Raw genomic sequence first — 21,167 nt, 5'->3', positions numbered from 1 at the left:
CTACTCTCACCACAGACATGAAGCCTTTGAGACACTAAGGAAACTGCCTTTGGTCCATGGAAAAATTACTAAAGTAGCGAGAGGGAGATAGACTGCCTTAACATGAGTACTAACTTTGTTCTCTGCTGGTAGCAAAGGACAAAAGTTTTTGTAACTGAAAGAAATTCAAACAGAGGGAAAAAAAATGAACAGCAAACAAAAGCAATACTGGTCAGTTCATTTTGGCACACATTAGGCTGCAATTCTGCTGCCAATGTCAATGTATTACATGCTGTGTAGCTATAAATTTCAGTTATGTTTGAATAAACACCAGCATATAGAATCACTTTGGGTCTGCCTAATGCAGTCTGCCTGTGGGCAGGCCCGAATTGCTACATTTCTTCATCTGAATCACCCCAAAATTAAAAGTTCAGTTGCTCTCAAAGTGCACGTACCTGCAATCCCTTGTAGCAGCCCACAGACATTAAAAATGCTTTTCTTCATAATACTCTGCACACACATAGTAAAGACAGATACAAATGCCACGGTGCAGAGAATCATGATTCCCATGGCTAGGAAAATAGCGGTTGCCTGCCAGAACCCACTGGCAATCTCACTGAAGTTTTCAGCATAAGGACCACAAAGCGTGTCTCGTCTGGAGAACTGCATGTGGGGGATCCTGGTGCAGCGCCCGTAGATGCCCAGCGTGGGACGGTAGGGCTCCTGCTGTCCCCCCGTTCTGTTGTCCACCTCCTCCGAGCCTGAAGGCTTCGCTCTGCCAATCAGCCAGTCTGCACTCATGAAGGCAATGAGCTCTGCAAAAGCCACCACGATACTCAGGAGAGTCCATAGCATCGACCGACACGTTACAATGACATGACACATATTGATGTCCAGTGCTTGTGATCAGTGCAGCACACTTAAAATCCAGAGAAAAAATGAAATTAAAAAAGGAAAAGGACCCTAAGACAATCACTGTGGCTGCTCTGCCTACTTTCTCAACTCTCTCACGAAGGCCAAGATGAAGCTTCTCAAGAGAAGAAGTGAACAGCCTCAAGTCTTGCAAGCAGTGCAATCATTTGCTCTCTCTGTTTAGTTCCTCCTTTTTTCTTTCTGGGATGCTGAGCTCTGAAGTATGCGTTTCTTTCTTAACATTCATACTAGCACATGACACTGCAGGCTGGTGGGGAGGCTACAAGGACTGCCCACTGATTGACATCATACACCTACAAGAAAAGAGAAAACACATCAGCAGTGAGAAATAAGTCATTTCCACCCCCACAACAAACCAAGATCTGGCACAGATTCACATCAAAATACAAAGCTCTAACAACGGCTGGTCAAAAAGCCTGCTGGAAACCTCCCTGATTTGTTGCAGGGGAGTAATTAATCTCCCTCCCACTGCTGCCAATACTTACAATATCTGCTGTGCCCTATCCCATGGTGGGTGTTTGTCAAACACTTTGCAAGCAAAGGTCTCAGTAACACCCAGCGGTCCCACCCACTCCTACCACCACACCCCCATCATCTTCTTCTGGTCCAAATTACCAAGGGTGCTGGCAGTCACCCAGCAAAATGTTTGGACATGTTTAAGCAGTTTCACAGATGTGCAGCTCCTGCCTTCACTTTGGGGAGGCAGCACAGCCTGACTTTGGGACAGAGGCTGAGCACAGCCCCACATGCCATGGGCACCCAGGGGCAAGGGGCAATGAAGGAACCTTGTTCCAGCCTTCTGGGTTTCTGCTGACTGCTGCAGTTGAGCCAACCCCGCCTCAAGAAGAGGTGAACAAGATTACAGTTGCAGACAGCTCACCCTGTGATGTGGTGACCCCTTTGAAGCCTGGATTTTGCAAGGAGTGGTGCCTCCCTGGGTCTGGGATCAAGGTTTGCACCAGTGTTTCAGGAAAACAATCCGCCTGCAGATATGTCACACGCCTCATCTTGAACTGCTGCCAGCCCTGGTGACTTATGCCATTGTAAACAGGAATATATGGAAAAGAGCCCCAGTCACTGCCAAGGAGCCAAAAGACCCAGTCAGAGGGGTTGCCAGTCAGACTTGAGCTTCCCCACTCCCCTCAATTCCCCTCCTCCACAGCCCTGTGTATGCTGCGACTGCAGGAAAATGCTCCCCAGGGCTTTCTCCAAGCCATTATACTGCCTTTCAACAGCGCCTGATGACATTCCCAGAGTTACACTTATCTTAGTACAAGAGGCAGAGATCACTATACTTCCAACTCCTATCCAAATATCGGCCTCAAAATAACAAACAGGTCATCCCACACGCCTCTGCTCTTGAACTGAAACAGTGTTGCCTGAAAGCAAGGGTGGGAGCAGGAAATGCCCTCATGTTACCCCCTCCACGATGAGGATGTAGCACTTTGAAGTTTTCTTCACCAAACCCCAAATACTAACATTGAACTGGAGGCAAGGGTAAAGAACATCTGAACCTCACTGCTGTGCTGCTGCAGTCACCAGATGCCAGCAAAACAGGAATCCCCAATATTTTTTTGGGTTTGTCATGGGGTTGGTATTTAATTTCGTAGAAGCTCTGAGTTGGGTGGTTGAATATTAGTCCCGCTGAATGCAAAATGAAACACATACACGCAGCTTCACACATTCAGAATTTCATCCAGAAATTTCTACTCCCTCCTATATTAGACATAATGAATCATCTGCAAGATTTCATCCAGCAATTTCTACTCCCCCTGTACTAGTTGTAGTGAATTGTCTAGATCAACAGATTCCTTTGGTAAAAGAGGCTTAAAGTTGATGTGCCAACAACAGAATTTTTCTCCTGTAGTTCAGTGTTAGGCACTGTCTTTAAAAAGGGTCTTTAGACATAGTGAGCAATTCCACTAATTTTCCAATTTTTTTGGGGGGAGAGCATTAAGTTTTCAAGCAACCTGACATACAAATGACTTGAATACACCCTTTGTAATAACAGAAGCTGAAGTGTCAGCCTGCCAAAGAAAGTTAAATTGCTCAGTATTTCCACTTAAAATAATGATTGGAATGTAGAATATGTCCACTACAGACCAATGTTCTTCTGATGTCATCTGCATGATTAAAGAGAATTTAATTGAAAATGCCTTAATTTTTTTAAAATGTGCTCCAAAAAGCTATAAAATCTGCATTTCTCTGCAAGAACTGCACCTATATGAACTCCTCATCTTTGCAATTCCAGGATTTTCAGTGAGGGGGAAGGGACGTAAGAGCTGAACACCCATAGTGGCTGTTACTGTTGACTCTTTACCGTTTGATATAAAACACCATTTACTGAACACAGATGAAAACAAAGTTCATGTTTACTTAGGTAGGTGGATATTCTAGATGAACACTGGCAGCCATAAAAATATATCACTGATAGAAAACATGGGATGCTATATTTGAAGAAAAGACCGACTCACGGGGTTCTTTCCCAACTGAAATGTAAGCTCAATAAAATGCAGCAAAATTTTATGACTGTATCTCCAGAAAAGTCACTGCATGAACAAAACAGTCTGTCTAAAGCTGGAGGTCATGTCAAATCTCAGGAGTTCCCTTCGCTGCTGGGCAACTAAAGGAAACTTTGCACCATCTAAAGGTGAGGTAGTAGATGTCATTGAGAACTACCAATTCAATTGAAAATACTGTGATTTGTCTTTTCCTAGGCAATGAGCTCTTTATTCTGGTGTGAAAGATACCAAGAGTCAATAAAATACCAATGTATCCTCATCCTTGGGAGAACTTCTGCATAAGCTTTTCTGTGTACTAGTGACATGCTCAAAGGAGAGCATCTGCAAGTCCTTTTTGTCAGACAGACAAAAACATTTAAAGTAGGATGGTGAGCACAGAGGAAGGGCAGAGACATTTCTTTCCGATACTTAGTAAGGAATAATTGCAGATGAAGTACTGAAGACAAGTTCCAGCTCAGTTACATTTAGTTAACCTTTTCCTTCCAACAACCTCTTCCCCCTTTTCCTCCCAACAACCTCCTCCCCCTATGACTTTCCCAATGAACCTAACCATCTCTCATGTGGCTCTAACAATACGTTTGTGCTATACATGGAAGCCTTTCCAGCTACAGGCTGTGCTAAATAACTGTGCTTCATAAAGCTTCACTCTGCTCACCCCCTGCTTTTTTTTTCCTCCATTTTTGTTCAGCAGAAACTCAAACCAGGCCCTTGCAAGGCTGAAAACTAGCTGTTTATTCTTCCTCTCAGTTTCCCATCCCTCAACAAGTTTTTTCCGTGACAGAACCCTATGTTCTTCACAGCATGCCATTCGGCATCCACTTCTGACCGACTGTCAAAATATTTGCTTTGACAACCCAAATTCAAAATACACAATGATTCTTTAACCCTTTTGGTAGTAACTCATTCAAAGTAATTCTCGCTGAAGAAGGAGATTACAAGAAGTAGCCCCACCTCATAGTCATTTGGGCCTCTCCCTACTTTTATTACTGCATTCAGTCACACTGGTGTGGAAGGAGGCCATTCATGCTGGGAAACAGCCCTGCACAGTAAGTGCCCACATGAGCCACACACCACAGCAGCACGAGGGTCTTGGCAGTGCCATTCTGGCCCACCACATAACCCACATTCCTTGTCTGGACAGCACAGCTCCTTGGATGGGTCAAACTAAACCTTCAGCCTCATTTACGTTGGCTACCAGAACCATGCTCTGCATTAAGTGAAGTCTAACACAGTGAAAAAATGTCAATGAGAACATCAGATCCTCAAAGTATCCCAACAGAATAAGAGTTCTCAAAAGCAAAATTCTTTTGGTTATTTTAATCTAACAAATCAATCCAACTTAAAACATTGCTAAAACTTTCTTTCTCTTCAGATTCCATTTTGACAACCAGATGCACTGCCTCCAGTCATACTTTCACATCTCTAGCTAGGACTATTCAACTGTTGCCTTTTAGTATACAATATGTCTATGTTCAAAGTATATAAAAAACATATATTTTTCTGAATGAGATAAAGAAACAAAATTGCCTCATTTTACTTACACTGCCAAAACCAGAAAGTGAGAAGCTTATCCAAATTAAGATATTTGAATTAAAGTTTTGATTTTGAAGATGTTGAGCTGCACAGTTTTGCTTTGGCATACCAAGCAGACAGAAAGGAACAGCTGCAAAGTACAAATCTGAGGCTATTTATTTTAAAAAGGTGTCCAACAAGTAGCATACAAGAAAACCACCAGTACCTTGCAGAACAATATTGTGGCCAGTCCTTCATGCTCCTCCTATGATTTAACTGAAGTCCAAGGCTTGGACTACAATTCAGCTTTTGCCCTTTTCAGTCTCGTTCTGTCAGCTCAAGAGTGAGAATAAATAATTTTTAGATAAAATGCTTTCGGCTTGGCTTAAGCAAACAGCTGAATGGAAGGCCACACAGACTGCTGAAGCCACCCCAGTTTATAAAATAAATCCAAGCGCAGTTAGACATTTTCTTCTGAAGTTTGTTGGGGTCCAAAGTACAACTACATAGAGGAATTTCTCAATTTTGTTTACCATGCACAAACTTGAGCATCTCATAATGCAAAATGTGCAAATCTTGGAAGCCTGGGCTCTGCTTTCTCTGAAATGTTTTTCATTAGCAGTTATAAACTCTCTGAATACGCTTTGAACTACGAGAGTGGAAGTGGCTCCTGTTTGTGTTGATGGTTACTGACTATTTAAAACAAACAGAAAGAAGCTCACACACTAAGACTCAATTACCTCAAGCTGACCCCCACCCAGGCTGACATGAGCTCCCACTTTAAAAAGCTTCCATCCTTAGGTGTTATTGGACAAGCAAATTGTTCAATTGCGAGCTCACCCTGCCTGGTGGAGTGAGACAGCCATCAAACCACCAAGGTAAGAGGGATTGCACTTAAGACAATGTGGTATGAGCACTAGAAATTGTTCATTTTCTGGATAAGTGATAAATGTTCGTAAATAAACTTTTTCTCCCACTCAGTCCTCTCTTACAACCATTCTTACAAGAACTGCTGTTCAGAAGGAACAGGCAGGCTTCTGCCAACTTCCCTGCAGTCCTCAAAGGAGCAGACCAGACAACAAGCAGCATTTGTGAGGAGACAGAAAGGTGCACCTCTGCATTTCTACCCCACACACTTAGAGGTGACTTGCAAATGGAAAAAGAAGTACATTAATCACACTCCCCTGTCACAAGAGAACGGCGACAAGGATTATTACTTTGGGAAAGACCAGTTGTCCCAAATGGTTTGGTGCAGGCTCTCTTTGCAGCCCACAAGGAGCTCTGGTGGCACTGGTTTCTGATAAGCACTGCATATTCACCACAGGAAGCACCTGGACCAAGAAGTGGGAAGGACACTTCATTGTGCCTTTGTTTCATTTTCTAAATGCAACACATTTCAAAGTGATCAAAAAGATTCGGTGTCAGATAACAAAATGGAGAAGGTCCTTTAAAGCTGAAGTGGTTGCACAGCTTCAGACAAATAGCTGAGAATAAACAAAGGATTCTTCATTCACCTACAAATTTTCATCAAGTTATTGCCAACCTAAACAACATTCCAGAACAGAGCTTTTACTTGAAGAACAAAGACTAAAATTTTGATTAATCTTCACTTGTGAATTAAAGAGAGTGAATATTTGCATATCTAATGAATATTTAACTATTCTAAACCTGCACAGGCATATTAATGAGTGCATCATTGTGATAGGTAGTTGAAAACACATCAGACTAAACAAATGAATTTTAATAGTAATAGAAAGAATGTAGGCTTATGATGCATCATGTCTTATTCCTGCTGGCTCAAGGTAAGATATAAAATGGAAAACAAAAATATTTTTCAAAATAGTCAAAACTCACTGAAGTATCCTAATCAAAACACTATTTCCTCGTCTTTCCTTTAAATTGTGCTGTTTACTTCAGCCTCTCCCTAGCAAAGGAATGTAGATGTAAAATGTTAATTAAACTATCCCTCATGTGCCCAAATATTATGTACACCAAGTGAAAAATAAATGTGTAAAACAAGAGAAAATAATTCTGACAGTGACTGTTGGTCTCGTGAAGCTGGACATGATGATTATTCCATTTCATCTTCCAAATGCTATGCAATATGACATCTAATTACAGGTGAATTTGTTTCTAGAATACATCACTGTAAAAGAAACAAATATAAAACTTCTTTCCAACTTAAAAAAAAAGCAGTTGAAATGTACTATTCTTTTTCTGACCTCATTAAAAGCCATGGCAAAACTCCCACTGACTTTAATGGGGCCAATACATCACTGAAAAATCACTACAAGAATGAAAGTTTCCAAATTTTCAGACCAGCTGCAGGGGAGGTTTAAACACAGAATTCATTTCCCTCTTCTCTCATCCAGACAAAACTTTGCTTATTGCCCCCCCACTAAGAGGATATCAAGCTAACTTAGATTTCCAGCATTGCCTCTGAAGCAAAAATTCTCAAGCTGGAGATTTGTTCCATTGCTCTGTATTTATTGACTCACAAAATTCCTTAAATCTGCAGCCATTACATTGTGTTTTGAAAATTTACTTGGGATCTTTTGTAATTCCAAAATTTATTAAAGCCTACAATGTTAAGAAAAGCTAATGTGTAGTATTTCTGTGTTGCTTCTCAGGAGAAAATTACACATCACAGCAAAAATCATCACTAAGGGAGCAATCTTGGCTACAATTAGTGATAGTCTAACTGCTCAGGAATTTACCAACTGGGAGCAGAATCATGACTTTTCTGTCCTAGTTTGATTCCTCGGTAGCTCACTGAAGTCTCAGTCTTCAGAAGTCTCATCTGAAGATGTTTTTCTTGGTTACCTACATTACCTACATTACCTACATTACCTACATTACCTACATATGCAAGCAGACTCAAATATTTATTGCATTGTTATTACTTCATAAAACTCTTAACTAGAGCTCCTAAATAAGACTGATCAGAAAAAAAGGGAGGGTAGGAGAAAAATGGGAAGTCAGAAGGAAGGAACTACTAATATTTATAATATTTGTACTAATATATATATAAGAAATCCTTGCTATTTTTATATTAAGGATTTTTACTTTAAAAGGAATCCAGACTATGGCTATTGAAATAGTTAATGGTGTATGCATAAGCTAGAGCATCAGAATAAAACCACATGTAATCTGTGCTTATTGTAAAAAACACTTCACCCCCATGAGATCATTGTGACAGATTTGGAACTATTCTTAATAATTTATTAATATTGTACTAAGATATTTATTATACTAATACACTGGTTATTGTTTAATATGAGACTAGTGAGAAAAACAGGCAGGAAAGGAAAGAATGACTCAGTTGTGATACTTCTCAGCAAACTCTAGGGAATTGCTTACTAAAAAGACAAAACTAACTCAGGAAAAGCCTCACAAACACAGCACATCAAAGACCTGAGGATTGTTTAGGAAGGAACAGTCTTTCAAACTGGAGGGAAGAGAAGCTGTTTTAGACAAAAAAGCTTAAGAGAAAGGCACCTATGGGATGTGCCTATTGAAGTTAGGCCAACATGGAATACCATACTGGGCTCCTCATTTGCCCTGAGACAAAGCAGACAGCCCTGCAAACAGCCTTGGTTCCTTGAATGAAGGAAACGCCACTTCAGTTAATTCCCGAAAGGAAACCATTGCAGTATCTCCTTTTGCATTTGTGGCTCTGTTAGCAGAGCAACCACAAAGGTTATGGCTCTCCAGCCTGTCTGAAGAGCCAGGGGTGGGTCATTCTTCTGCTGAGATGAGACCTAAAGCTGTAGACCCAAGACCTGACCTTTCCGAGCAGGAAGGACCCAGAGTTGTTTGCATTGTTACTCACTGCAAACAATCTTCTACATCAGTCCTTCCAGACTGCCGCCAACTAGAAAGACACCCGGCAGGTATCGACTGCTCCCCGGGTTCATGACGTGTAACACTCCCTCAGCAAGGAAAGGACACACTTTTGGCACAACAGGATCTTTGCACTTTGGATCTAAGACACACAGCTACAGCAACTACCTGCTACGACAGCAGTGACTGATGAGATGGAGAACCTATCTTGTCACAAAACATATGTAATCATTCTTGTTCCTCTTAATTCAAACTGAAAGTGAAACGTCATTCAAAAACAATCAATACAGACAAGCACCTTGGCACAGTAATGCATAAAATGTGTGTGCATTACAGGAACACCTTGACTGTGACTTTTCATTGTACTTGAGCTGAGGAGAACCAGCAGTGTTTCAGGTAAGTGAAAAGGGCCATGATGGATCAGAGCTGCCAGAGATGCTCATCAGAGCTGCTGTTTCCATACTGGCAAGGATCTGAAGTATCTGGGCACCACATATAGCAGTAAACTTGAAAAGAGTGCACAAAAAACCTTTTAACCAGGAAAAGGCAAAGTACTCAGACACTGGCATATTCTGTGCACATCAACTAAATGTGAGCTATAGTTATTATTAATGGTTAACCTCTTGACTGTGGCCAAAGAGAAGAACTGAATGAGGGATTTTCAATACTGCATGTTTCATTCATCAATAATTACAGGAATGCGGTGTTTAGTTGGGATCTCTAAAATGGAAGCTCGCTGCAAAGAGCCTGGAAAAATCTAGACTAATAGCTGAAATTCTGGAAACCCCATTTTAGAGCAAGAAGCAAAAATAAACAGAATATTTATTTTAGCAACTGGATTTAATTTTAAAGCCAAGATTGAAGATAATTCTACAAGTTGAGCCATGTGCAGAATTCTGGCTTGTTTTAATGCAGTTGGACTTGCTAGACTAGATAATGCTAACAGTCCTTTTCAGTCCTTAAAATGTATACCATCACAAAAATTAATAACTAACAAATGTTTGTAGAAACTGAAAAGGGCTGGAGGGGGAAGAAAAGTGCATCTTTCTCAGCTTCACTTTCTCCTAAAATGCTGTCATGCCTCCGTCTCTGACATCATGTGGTTTGTATCACAGAAACACTAAAACTGGACCTGTGTGGGGACATGCATGTAAGTCTGGTAATGATCCACCTTACTGCCATACAAATACATACGCAAAAAAAAAAAAAAAGGAAGAAAGCATAAATAACCACCCCAGTCCTCCAGATGAGATGCTCCCTCCCTCATGTAATGAGGTCTGTAGCAATACTGTGAACTGAACCTCAATGCTGCCACTAGAAACCCTAAAACTTTGGAGATTTAATATGCTCTGCAGTGTCTTGCACTGTCCTGAACACTTTTCTCATCATCCTTCTAACACAAACCTCAGCTATTCCTGTGCCCCTTTGAATCTCTAGCCTTGTCACACCACATGTGTACCTTTCCTTCTCCACAAAGGAGGACTGTGGACATGCTCACATCTCCAATAGTGACTTTGATTTTCTGCTCACTGAGAAACGGTTTAGGTATTAAACTGCCTGTTTTTTTTCCCTACAGTAACCACTGCTGAATTAGACAATTACCACAGCAACATGTCAAAATAGCTTCAAAGAAATTCACCTGTAAAGAAATAAACTTAGCTCTATGACTAAGCTTTCTCTGCTTGTGCTTCAGGGAGGAAAATAAACTTACTCGATGATTTCCCAAACGGGTACCTCACTGAAGAGGATGAAGCTACGGATATTCCCAGATCCCACTAGATTGGAGGGAGTGGACTTACTTCACCACAGACCACCTTTTTACGTACTAGGTTGGTTAGTTTCTTTCAGTTCTCAGTGACATTAATCTTTTTGAAAGTAAATGCACTCTACAGACTGGTGGAAGGGCAACATCTGACTGTACTGTTGCCAAAAGGTAGAAAGTTCTTGATTATGTCTTTCCCATTGGGAAATGCAAATGAATCAAATGCGTATCTGAAGATCTTCCAAGGAACAGACAGATAATTATTATTATTAAGAAAAAAGTCCCTGCATACTACAAGCTTTATGGAAATCTCTCTACTCTGTGAGTTTCAAACACTTAACTGAATTCCAAAAATTATCTTTAAATGCAAGATTATCTATTAGATCTCCTTACTGCATTTCAAGTTCTATGCAAGCACAGAATTTCATGGCAAAATTAGAAGTACGGTACAAGAAACAGTTTCATTAACTGTCCATCATGGAAGCTGCTGTTTAAAACCAGTTCTAAAAAGTGCACTCATTGCATTCTGTATGTTGATACTGATTATTATTAGCATTAATTGGTTCTTTAAAATACATGGTTGCAAATTATAAATTTTATCTTCTGTTTCCTAATAAATGCTCTCCTAAAAACCAACTAATTTCATCAGAGGCAAAATTAATTCGATTTGAATAAAGTATTAATAGCATGTATAAAGCTGAAAAAATATGGTCATTCAGACTATACATGTACTTAAACTTATCAGAATTTTACTCAGAATTTTGTACCATGACACTGTGATCTAAGGCAAATGTCCCAGTTTATATAGTTGAATATTTACCTTTATCTCAGGTGAATAGGACATGCTCTTTTGCCAGTCTTTTTCTCTTTGATTATGTTAAGATTGAAGAACTAAAAGTTCAGATAATGCAAACAAATAAGCAAAACCATTTCAGCCTAAAACAGAATATACTGAAAAAAACCATATTTTCTTTATGTTTTGTTTTTGTTTCTTTAAAAGATGCATAGTCCAATGTTCTTTCACTTTTGAGCAACAGAGCTATGAGACGTCCAAAACATCAAAGGAGAGAAAATAAAGAAAATAAATCAAAATGGACTATTCAGATATAGAGAGGACAAAAACATGCAGGTAGAAATACCAACATTATCATCTATAAAACAGGCTTAGGGACGGTGTGGGGGGATTGATTTTTTTTCCTAGTGAAGCACTGCCTAACATACTGAAATGTTTTCCAATGACTGCTACCCATTATTAAGCTCCAGATCTCTGTCAATGTGTAAAATCTTGCTATCTGACACAGCTGAAATTTTGTCTTCTGTATGTGTGTGTGTGTGTATATATATCTGTATCTGTGTGTGTGTATAGTACAAAAAGACAAAAAGCTTGGAAACATTCTACTCTTACAAAATAATTTTACATTCACCCTGAATAAAAGTTGAATCAGGAGATTTATCTACTTCAACAGATACAAGATTAAGGACACAAAAATTCTTACTTTATTTAATCAGCATAAATATTTCTATAAAAGTTAAATTTCAAAAATTATAATCTCAACGCTTTAAGAAAAAAAACATAAACTGTAACAAATTCCACAATCCACTGAATAAATCAAACAGGAAGCAAAACAGCTTCAATGCACACCCAGAACTCTGACAGTCTCCCAGCACTGTTGGATGAACGGTGTCTACAACACTTGCAGATGATCAATTTGGCATCTCTCGTGCCAAAATGGCACAACGGGCTCCCCTTTTTATCTTTACCTCAGAGAATACAATTCTACAGGAAACTGGAAATAAAACTCATTAATCAGTGTTCAGTGAATGCCATCTTTAGAAAAAGTAAGGGATTGTTTCTTTTGGAATATCACTTATCTTTTAATTCATTGTGTAGAGTAAGAGCTGACAGATCCATCTGGTGTTCTGCATAGGATAAATTCCAAGAGTACACTGGTTGGTGTACACTCCATTTACTTCGCTAGGGTAAACAAGAACTCACCAAGATAAAAACCAAAACCCAAATGAAGCATTTGAGTCCTTGCTTCTGTAATCACTTTTTCCCTGACCTGTCATGATGGCAGGAGTAACAGAAAAGAAGCTCTCAAAGCTTTTTGGTGCAGTCTGGTCTATTTGCAGCACAGAAGGAATAAAAGATTTAACTGGACTGACTTACTATTTGGATAATGATCTCATCTGAATTGAGCTGTGAAAATACCAATTTGCTTGAGATGATATAACTGCTGTTGCAAAATCTAGATTCCTCTAGTAGTAGCTCTCCTAGAAAGAAGGCTTTGTTACAAGACAGAAGTGAGAGGCTCTTCAAGCAGATGGTCCAGTTGGTACATGTGCACAGCCAGGTCAGAGCTGCCAGCTCAAGCAGACTGGCAAACTCTCAAGCAGACTGTCTTCTCACAGCTGCAATTTGTGATCTGTGCCCTTGCAGGTTCTACCCTTGTCAGGCTGAGATGCACATCAAAAGCTTGCCTTTGTGTTTGGAAAAACTCAGCATACACCAGGCTTTGAGGCCATCACCACTGGCTTCATTCCTGGTGTCCTCTGCACTGAAGGTTGATCCCTGTTTTGCAGCATTATTTTAAGATGCTGCCTGAGTAATTCTGGATAGAACACAAGAAAATATTGCTTATCTTTCACCAAAATTCACAGAAAATTCCATTTCCTCTGGACTGGAAGAGACATACACAGACTGGTGCTGGAGATGCCACAATTGGTGAAAATTGTGTTCTTCAGTGCTCAAGGTATGTGTCTTTGGCTTCAAAAACATTCACATTTGTTTACTGTGCATGTTTTTTTCCAAGAAAGGAAAGAACTACTTTGTTCCTTTTTTACTATAATCAAAATCTGCTATCCCATTTAGGGAAAGGGAACACAGAAAGCAGAAGATATTATATGGTAAAGTTATCCTTTTTTATTTTTCTTTCTTAGTATGGCATGCTTATTTTTTTACAGTTTCAAAACCAAACTTAGGGTAATTCCTGCCCTATAAGCAGTATTTGTATTTGCTCATCATGATCATGACCTTGGCATTGTGATTTATGGCTTCTGAGTCCTTGCAGCTGTACTGAACTCTCCAATGCTTTTACAAAATATTGGAATAAAAAAAGAATACCAGTATTCACTGAAAAGTGTTTAACAAATTATCAGAAAAATTCTAAAGCATTTAGCAGAGTCTTAGTCCTTTTACCTAGGATACGCCCAGTAGCTTTTCTCCCAACTGCAGGCTGAAATAAAAAACCGCAGAAATTGTACAGTAGCATTTCACTGGAGCGAAATACTGCTTGTAGCATGTGCACACCCCAATTCTCTGTATTCCACAGACACTGTCTTGTATGCAGGAGGGCTTAAAAACAGCTGAAACTACAATGAAGTATGCTGAAAGAACATGAACATAGCTCCTTTCCCCAAATGTCGAAAAACTTCTGTGAAATAGATTTTGGCTTTTTTATTACCTGTTACAACAACATCATATACAAATGGTCTAGTTGGGTGGCTCATAAACAAACAAATATGACACGTTAGGTTAGATTACACGTGTGTGTCAGAAATGTAAAATTAGCATGGTGGTCACAGTCAAACCCAGTAAAACAATCCTCTCCCTTGTTTTCAAACTTGTAGTTTTGTTTAAGGGTTGGGGTTTTTTTGTTTTTTTTCACAGGAAGCTATAAAAAGAAACAATAAGCAGAAAGTACTTAAACTGCAAGCAAATGCAAGGAAGAGATAAGGTGAAATACTAAAAATAAATCTGGAGCAGTTGCAAGCTGGTGAGGAAGCAAAGTAACAGTAAAACATCCATATCTTTATGCAAATGCAGTTAAAAAGAAAATAAATAAATAGGAACCAGCTGGTGAGAGGAAGAGCATGGTGGAACAATGCATACTATGGGAATGAAAACACAGGCTGTTATAATAACCTGTACAGGAAAGCTGCATGCATAAAAGAAGGTCAATGCACTATTACTGTAATCTGAGACAATAACAGTGTGCTAAAATATGAAGAGGAACAACAGCAATGTTGGACATTCCACTGTACCTGTGTGGAGACTGATAGCTTGTTCATACTCCAAGAGCCTGGCTGCTGACAGCCAACTCGGAAAGCCTGTGCCATTCCCCAAGAAAACCCAGGTCATCTCAGCAGCACCATCACTTCTTGACAGTACTGGAGCAAAAACAGACTGACCTGGGGAAGGTCTGACACAAGAAGGTGTCCTTGCACCTTACAGATTCTTTTCAATACTCACCAGTACAAAAAGTGACATTACCAGAAGTCTTATAATACAAATGTTAAGTGATTACATAGGAAAAGTGATACTGAATTCTACAAGAAGTTGTAAAAGAATGGCAGATAATTTAAATGTGTGCAAAGGAATGGTCAATCATTGTTTAACCTTTGGAAACTCTTGGGGAATTTGTAAAAATAAGTTAATATAGAAGACTGAAATTTATCAAACAGCAGTAACATTTCTATATTGAAGAATGTAATGCTGGAGGGCAAAAAAAAAAATCAACCTATACTCAACTAAGACCAGGAAACAGGAAACCTATAAACTCTTATAAGCAACTCCCTTAAATCCATAAAGAACATGAGATTATGGAACTAAGTCTAACCTTTAAATGGACTGTTTCTTTAGAATGACATGCTAAACCCTAAAGCTTCAATTACTATTCCTTTGGGAGGAGAAGACCAAGAAGGGTCTTCAAGCAGGCAGTGATCCCTCTGTGCAATTTAAATTACATTTTGTCTCCTGAAAATACTATGAGAAAATCCATAGAAGAATGCTGCTGAAGACGACTTGAGTTACACTAAATATGGATACATCATCCCATTTTCAAAGTTCAAATAATCCAGTTTCCTAAGGATAGGCTACCATTGAAAGTCTACTAAATGAGGGATCACAGCCTTCAAGCACTCTATATAGCTGCTAAGATTAACAGAAGATCCTGAAGATCTTGATGAGCAAATAGTAACATTGCTCAGAAAGCAGGAATTACCCTAAGCTTGTTTGAAACCATCAAAAAACAAGTGTCTAGCAGCACTGAGAAAAATAATGTTGACTTGTCCATTCCCTCATTTGCTTTCTAAGAGATCAGAGAAAAAAAGCATTCATTTAGGTTTGCTGGCAGCGTACTTATGTACACCTATCACTCACAAATAAGCAATTCCTTTATAAGGCAAATGAAGAATGCAAACAATTAACAGAGAAAACCTCAATTTGCCTTTTTCCTCTACCTGTCTTGGTAGACATAAGTTGTATTTGCATTAATAGTTAAAAACTGGGGCTACTGCACATTTTTCAAAATCATGAGATTATAAGAATATACTATACCTTGGTTGATTAAGTGAGGTAGCATACAAAGAACATAGTTTGAAAAAAAATAATATTTAACTTGATAAACTTAGCATTAGCATAGAGCAGATTTTTAAGTCTGACAATATTAAAACACACCTAAATTAATTCGAAGTCATGCTCCACCACAGTTTTGCAGGGAGAAACTGTTATTCCAATATGCATAAACTGTTTTGGATACCGTCAAACCGATGTTAAAACTAGACAGAGAGAAAAAGGAGAATACATCCCACCCACCTTTTCTCCCTGCCATGAAAACAAGAAATTCAGGCCCATTTGTTTAGAACAATAAAATTCTGGCAATGCTTTCTGAGGTGGACTGATGGGGATGTGTATTTTGTTTTACTTTGAAAAAAGTTGTTAGATATATTCTGCAGATGTAAAGATATATTCATGCATAATATTATTTAGCTCCTAGTTAAAATAGTGGCTTAAAGCACAAAACAAATACAGACTATGATACTGATCTCTGAGTTGGTAAAATGCTTTCATGGACCCACCAGAATATTAAAATACAAATCCCTCTGGTTAGTGACATTGTCTGAAATCAGTTCCCAGAAGACAGTAATGCAGAACACCAAGGCTATAGACATATCAGACTTCTGAACTACAGCGAAGCTTTTGAAACAGTAAATGAGTTTTCATAGATTTTTTTTTTCCTCCTGCAGAGAAAGATTTCACAGGATATTTTAAATGTTCAGTATAATTTAAAAATTCTAATTTAACTGCCAACAGTTTATGAACTCATCATTTCCATGAGGCTTGCCTTGCTACTTGATCACAGGAGTAAAAATTTCTTTGGACACAAAACACACATCTACAACTGTAATCTTAGAAACTAAATAACAAAGTGACTCAGCTACTATGTTTTCACTTAGATCGGCTGGTATTCAGGAAGTGAGACTCTGATTACTAATCATCTGAGAGAGCCCTTGAAATGATGAGTGACCTTTTAAAAGTTCTGAAGAATAAACATGCAACATGAAATCACTGGGAAACAGCTTCTTAAAGAAAACAGGTAATGGAGAAACTTAGTTGAGAAGGAATGCATATCTGATACATCCTAACTTCAATGTTTTGAACCCAATAAGGCTGAGCACCAGCCCTCTACAGAATGCAGGGTTGCTTGTTCTTCCTCTTAATAAAAACCCATACTTACATTTTATTCACATTCCCCATATATGCTGTTAACACTAGAAGACTACCCATCTCACAAAAATTCCTATGCTGTGTTGCCATATTGTGAGCTCAGAGAGTAGTTTACACTAAGTCCACCAAACAACTATCAGAAAATACAATTAGAGGTTTTCCAAAACTGCATTTAGAAAAGACAGTAAAAAAAAACAGAGTATGCTAAAACTGATTAAATCAAAGGTAACCCTTACAACCTTTCACTATATGCAGACATGATCTTTAGTAGAGCAATTCAAGAGGCATTCATGTAGAGGAATTCAATTTATTGAAATATAAGTCAGTAATTGGATCTGCCTAGAGTAATTGCATATCATAAACACAATGAACTTGAAGCCTTGGTGTATATCAATATGAATTAACTAACACCAGTGAGATTAACTGAGGAAAAGGAAAAGGGCTAATAGGATACTGATGCACTTTGAAACAGCTATGCTGCTTTCTCAGCTAGATATAGTACATGAGAAGCAGATAATATTTTGCTATATCTCAAGAATGTGTGTATGTGCTCAGATGCCCAGAGAACTGCAGACAGAGAGATGTGGAATGTTTCTGGCAATGGAAAAAAAAAAAAAAAAAAAGAGGGAGTGGGGATGGGGTGAGAAGCAGGGTCTTAAAGGGGGATGGGATTAGAATGAACCCTACATCAAAACTGTTCCATGTTCTCCCTGTCTGAAAGGGGATGGTGAATGAAGTTTTATTTTTATTTTTTAAAAACAACTGAAGCATCCAGGAATCTGGACATAGCAGAATTCAAGTATTTCCTAAAAGTACAACATAAACTAGCATGAAATCAAAAAAAGACAACATTCAATAAGGGCAAGTAGCAAGAAAGAGAAGTATATAAATACAGATTGAAGAACAGCTAGCAGTACTATAGAAAAGAAAGTGAATGTAAAATGGGTCACAACTGAGTAGGAGACAAAAGAATGACAAGAGGACAAAAGCAAAACTGAAATGTTCTAATTGAGAGATGTGTTAGCACTCCCGCCAAAATGCAGAAAGCAGTGATTGCATGCATTTTCAAAGCATCCAGCTTCTTGCTTAACATTTCAGCAAAGTACACAGATGGCAAGAGAGATCAATGGCCAGAGGTCTTAAAAATGTGACAGGAGGGAAGATACAGGAAGCCTTGATTCATATAGAAGAGTAGACATGATAGTAACTGAAGTGATATTGCTAAGATCCTAGAAAATCAGTTCTGGTTCACAATCAGTCCATAAACCCTCCATAGATTAACATTTTGTCCAACAAACAATTTTGACTTTAAACAAAAAAACAGAAGCTTATATGGGTAGTTGTAAAAACAACTGCAGCACTGAATAGAGCCATAACAAAACATAATGGAACAGAAAAAAAATTTCTGTAGGGTTACCATTAAAAAAAATCTGTATAAAGATTTGCTCTACCTTTCTTCCAGTTTCAAGTTTCAGCAAGAGCTATGAAAGCATCTGTGGCTGGGGTAAGCTTGAATGACTGGACAGAAATGTGCTAAGAATTTCAGGGTGAACTGCAAAGAGCTTTCTTTTACAGTGCCATCAGTCAAACTTGAGATTCATGCCCTTCACATGGCCACTCGATAAACTGCAGGACAATAAATCAACCAAATCAAAACAGGATGTGCAAGGCAGTTGCTGTGTTTCTTGAACACCTCCTCTGGGATGCAGATGCAAGACACCCAAGGGGGTTTGCAGTAACTTCCAGCACAGGTGATGCACACGCTCAAAATGGTCGAAATAATTATAAAACTAGATCCCATAACAGAATCTTCTGCTTGTCTTCCTGTCAACATTTGTAGCGTGCTGCAGGAACCTGCTTTTGTACGCCATCACAATCTAAGGTTATTTTTTCCTCAAGTTTTAGTTATGTTAGCCCAGAGCCTCTCCATATTTCCTTTGGTAACAGCTAAAGCTGCATAAAGTAACTATGTAAGTGCTACAAAAATGTTCAATTGACACAGTTTGATGGAGAATTTCAAATTGGGTAAGGGCATGCCCTTACAGGAAAGTGGAATGAAAGTTGTTGCAGTTCAGGCTCAGACTCCATGACGGATTCCCTTTATCCACCAAAATGTAAGTTCTGCCTTAGTATACAGATTGTTCAACACTTTCCACTCTTAAAATGTATTTTCATTGCATACAATTTTGCCAAAATAGCAGTTTGGGCTGAAACATTCCACACCAGATGCCTGCCCAAGGCTGAATTTTTTTGCACAAGTTTCAGCCAAACAATTTAGGTGTTCTATAAAACGAAGATGTGTTTTTCAGTATTAAAAGCATTTGGTGACCTTTTCTTCAAGAAAGAAAGCTTTGTAAGCGTAGATAAACTCTTCTACTCCATCAGATGGTTTGTGACACTAACGGGTACACATCCACCCTGATTGGGCAGCTGGATGCCTTTTGTAGGCTTGCCCAGCAACTCAAACCTCCATAGTCTGCATCCTCACTTTGTACACCTTTCTGTCAAGCTGGAGTCCTGATGAGAGCAGTCGAGCAGTCTAACCCTCTCTGGGGGACAACACATGATTTCCATCAGCTGTGAACCATGTCAGATGAGAGCTGAAATCAAAGCCCAGTTCAGAGCACGCTTTTCCGTCTCCAGCCAGTGACTGAGCTATGCAAAGGGCAATGCTGGGGGCTGCTTAGGAAGGAAACAGTGAAAGAACTTCAAAAACTAAACCCAAAAAAACAACCCACCAAGGACACACACAAAAAGAAAAATAACAACAACCACACCATATCTAGAGACTGGGTGGGCTGAAGAAGCTGGAAAAAGATGAGGAGTCTGGATCAGTGAGACAGAGCTCGCTACTGAAGAAACAGTTAAGTTCTCTCCAGGAGGCAGCCCAACCAACTTACTCAGGGATTGCAAATGGGTATTAACAGTAACAGATGAAAAGCACCAAGAAGTGTACAGAATTTATTTTGCACAAGTACCCTCAAGTCTGGCATTTCCTTACATTTTAAAAGTCTGCATGACAGCAATCTCAAAAGTCCTTTGTTCTGCATCTGAATCACTACTTTACCGTGTCCACACACACATTAGATGCTACAGCCGATCCAGCCTACAGGGACACCTTGGAGACCAAACACGATCCTTTTCCTTTTCCTCCCATTCCCTGACACTCACTTTCCTGATTTTATCATTTACTTTTATCATTTTTACTTTTATCATTCTGGTAAACACTGGATCCCTCCATGAGGTGACCAGAATCTGACAAACTAGCAAAAAGATAATCCAGAAGAGAAGGGTTGGGAAGAAAACCGGGAAGGAAGCACACAGGCATTTTCTCAGTGTGCAAGTTGAACTGGCTCACAGTGAAGATGAAAAGCGCCCCATCGGGCAGTAGGAAGGCAGCAGAACCACACCCCAGGGAGCAGGGGGGAGAAAAGCAAGGCCTCCCCCTTCTTTTCAGATAAAGGCCTTCACCATGACAAGCTGAAGGGCATTATTACAAAAGTTACAGTGTGACATAACAATTGTTCAAATCTCCCCATTGACTGAGGCTCCTAGAAAAAGAAGCTCCTTCCAGAAAACACGTCAAAACTACTGATATTTCTTCATTCAAAGTCACAAGTCAAGTCACATGCTGGAATTATTTCACTTCAGCAATGCTTCAGTGACTCACTGGCTGGTGTGCAGTATATTACCCACACAGAACTCATCTTTATTGTTTAGCTCCTATCTTACATAGTTAGAAAACAATATAGTTTTATGAAGTCACTCTTATTTTTCTGTAGTTCAGCCACACTGGTCCAATTGTATCCAGGGGCAGCCCATCCACTTCCAGATAAAAACTAGAAAAATAATTCTTCTGTTTTCATTAAAAGTTCTTCCTCCTTTACCCACATTACAACTGTACCCATGCTTAGACAACACACTCCAGACAAGTTCTGAAGAGTTCTTTCTACTTTTCATACAAAATAGCCTGCTGACCCCTCCACAACACCTGTGTGGCAATCCTCACAGTTAAAACAAATAAATAAGTCCTTAAACCCTCCTCAAAAATGGGATGGGGTGATCCAGCTCCCAACTGCAACACTTCTGTTTTAAAATTACAGCAGCG

At 39.2% G+C, this 21,167-nt stretch overlaps 1 protein-coding gene across 3 annotated transcripts in view; it reads right to left on the bottom strand.

The window, feature by feature from the left end:
• LHFPL2 (LHFPL tetraspan subfamily member 2) overlaps positions 1-21,167 on the bottom strand; it is a 120,174-nt gene that overhangs the window by 13,651 nt on the left and 85,356 nt on the right. For 2 of the 3 annotated variants that reach the window (XM_039709947.1, XM_039709946.1), the window contains exon 3: positions 435-1,205. In XM_039709947.1, the coding sequence (XP_039565881.1) occupies positions 435-864 (430 nt within the window). In that variant the 5' untranslated portion in view covers positions 865-1,205. Of the gene's footprint in view, positions 1-434; positions 1,206-1,397; positions 1,480-21,167 lie in introns of those variants that run through there. The other variant, XM_039709948.1, reaches the window with a different exon arrangement.

This window comes from Passer montanus, unplaced genomic scaffold (genome assembly GCF_014805655.1).
Source record: "Passer montanus isolate IOZ18808 unplaced genomic scaffold, ASM1480565v1 scaffold22, whole genome shotgun sequence".
NCBI lineage: Eukaryota > Metazoa > Chordata > Aves > Passeriformes > Passeridae > Passer > Passer montanus.
The sequence above is the reverse complement of the archived record's forward strand: the minus strand, read 5'-3'. Positions and strand labels throughout refer to the sequence as shown.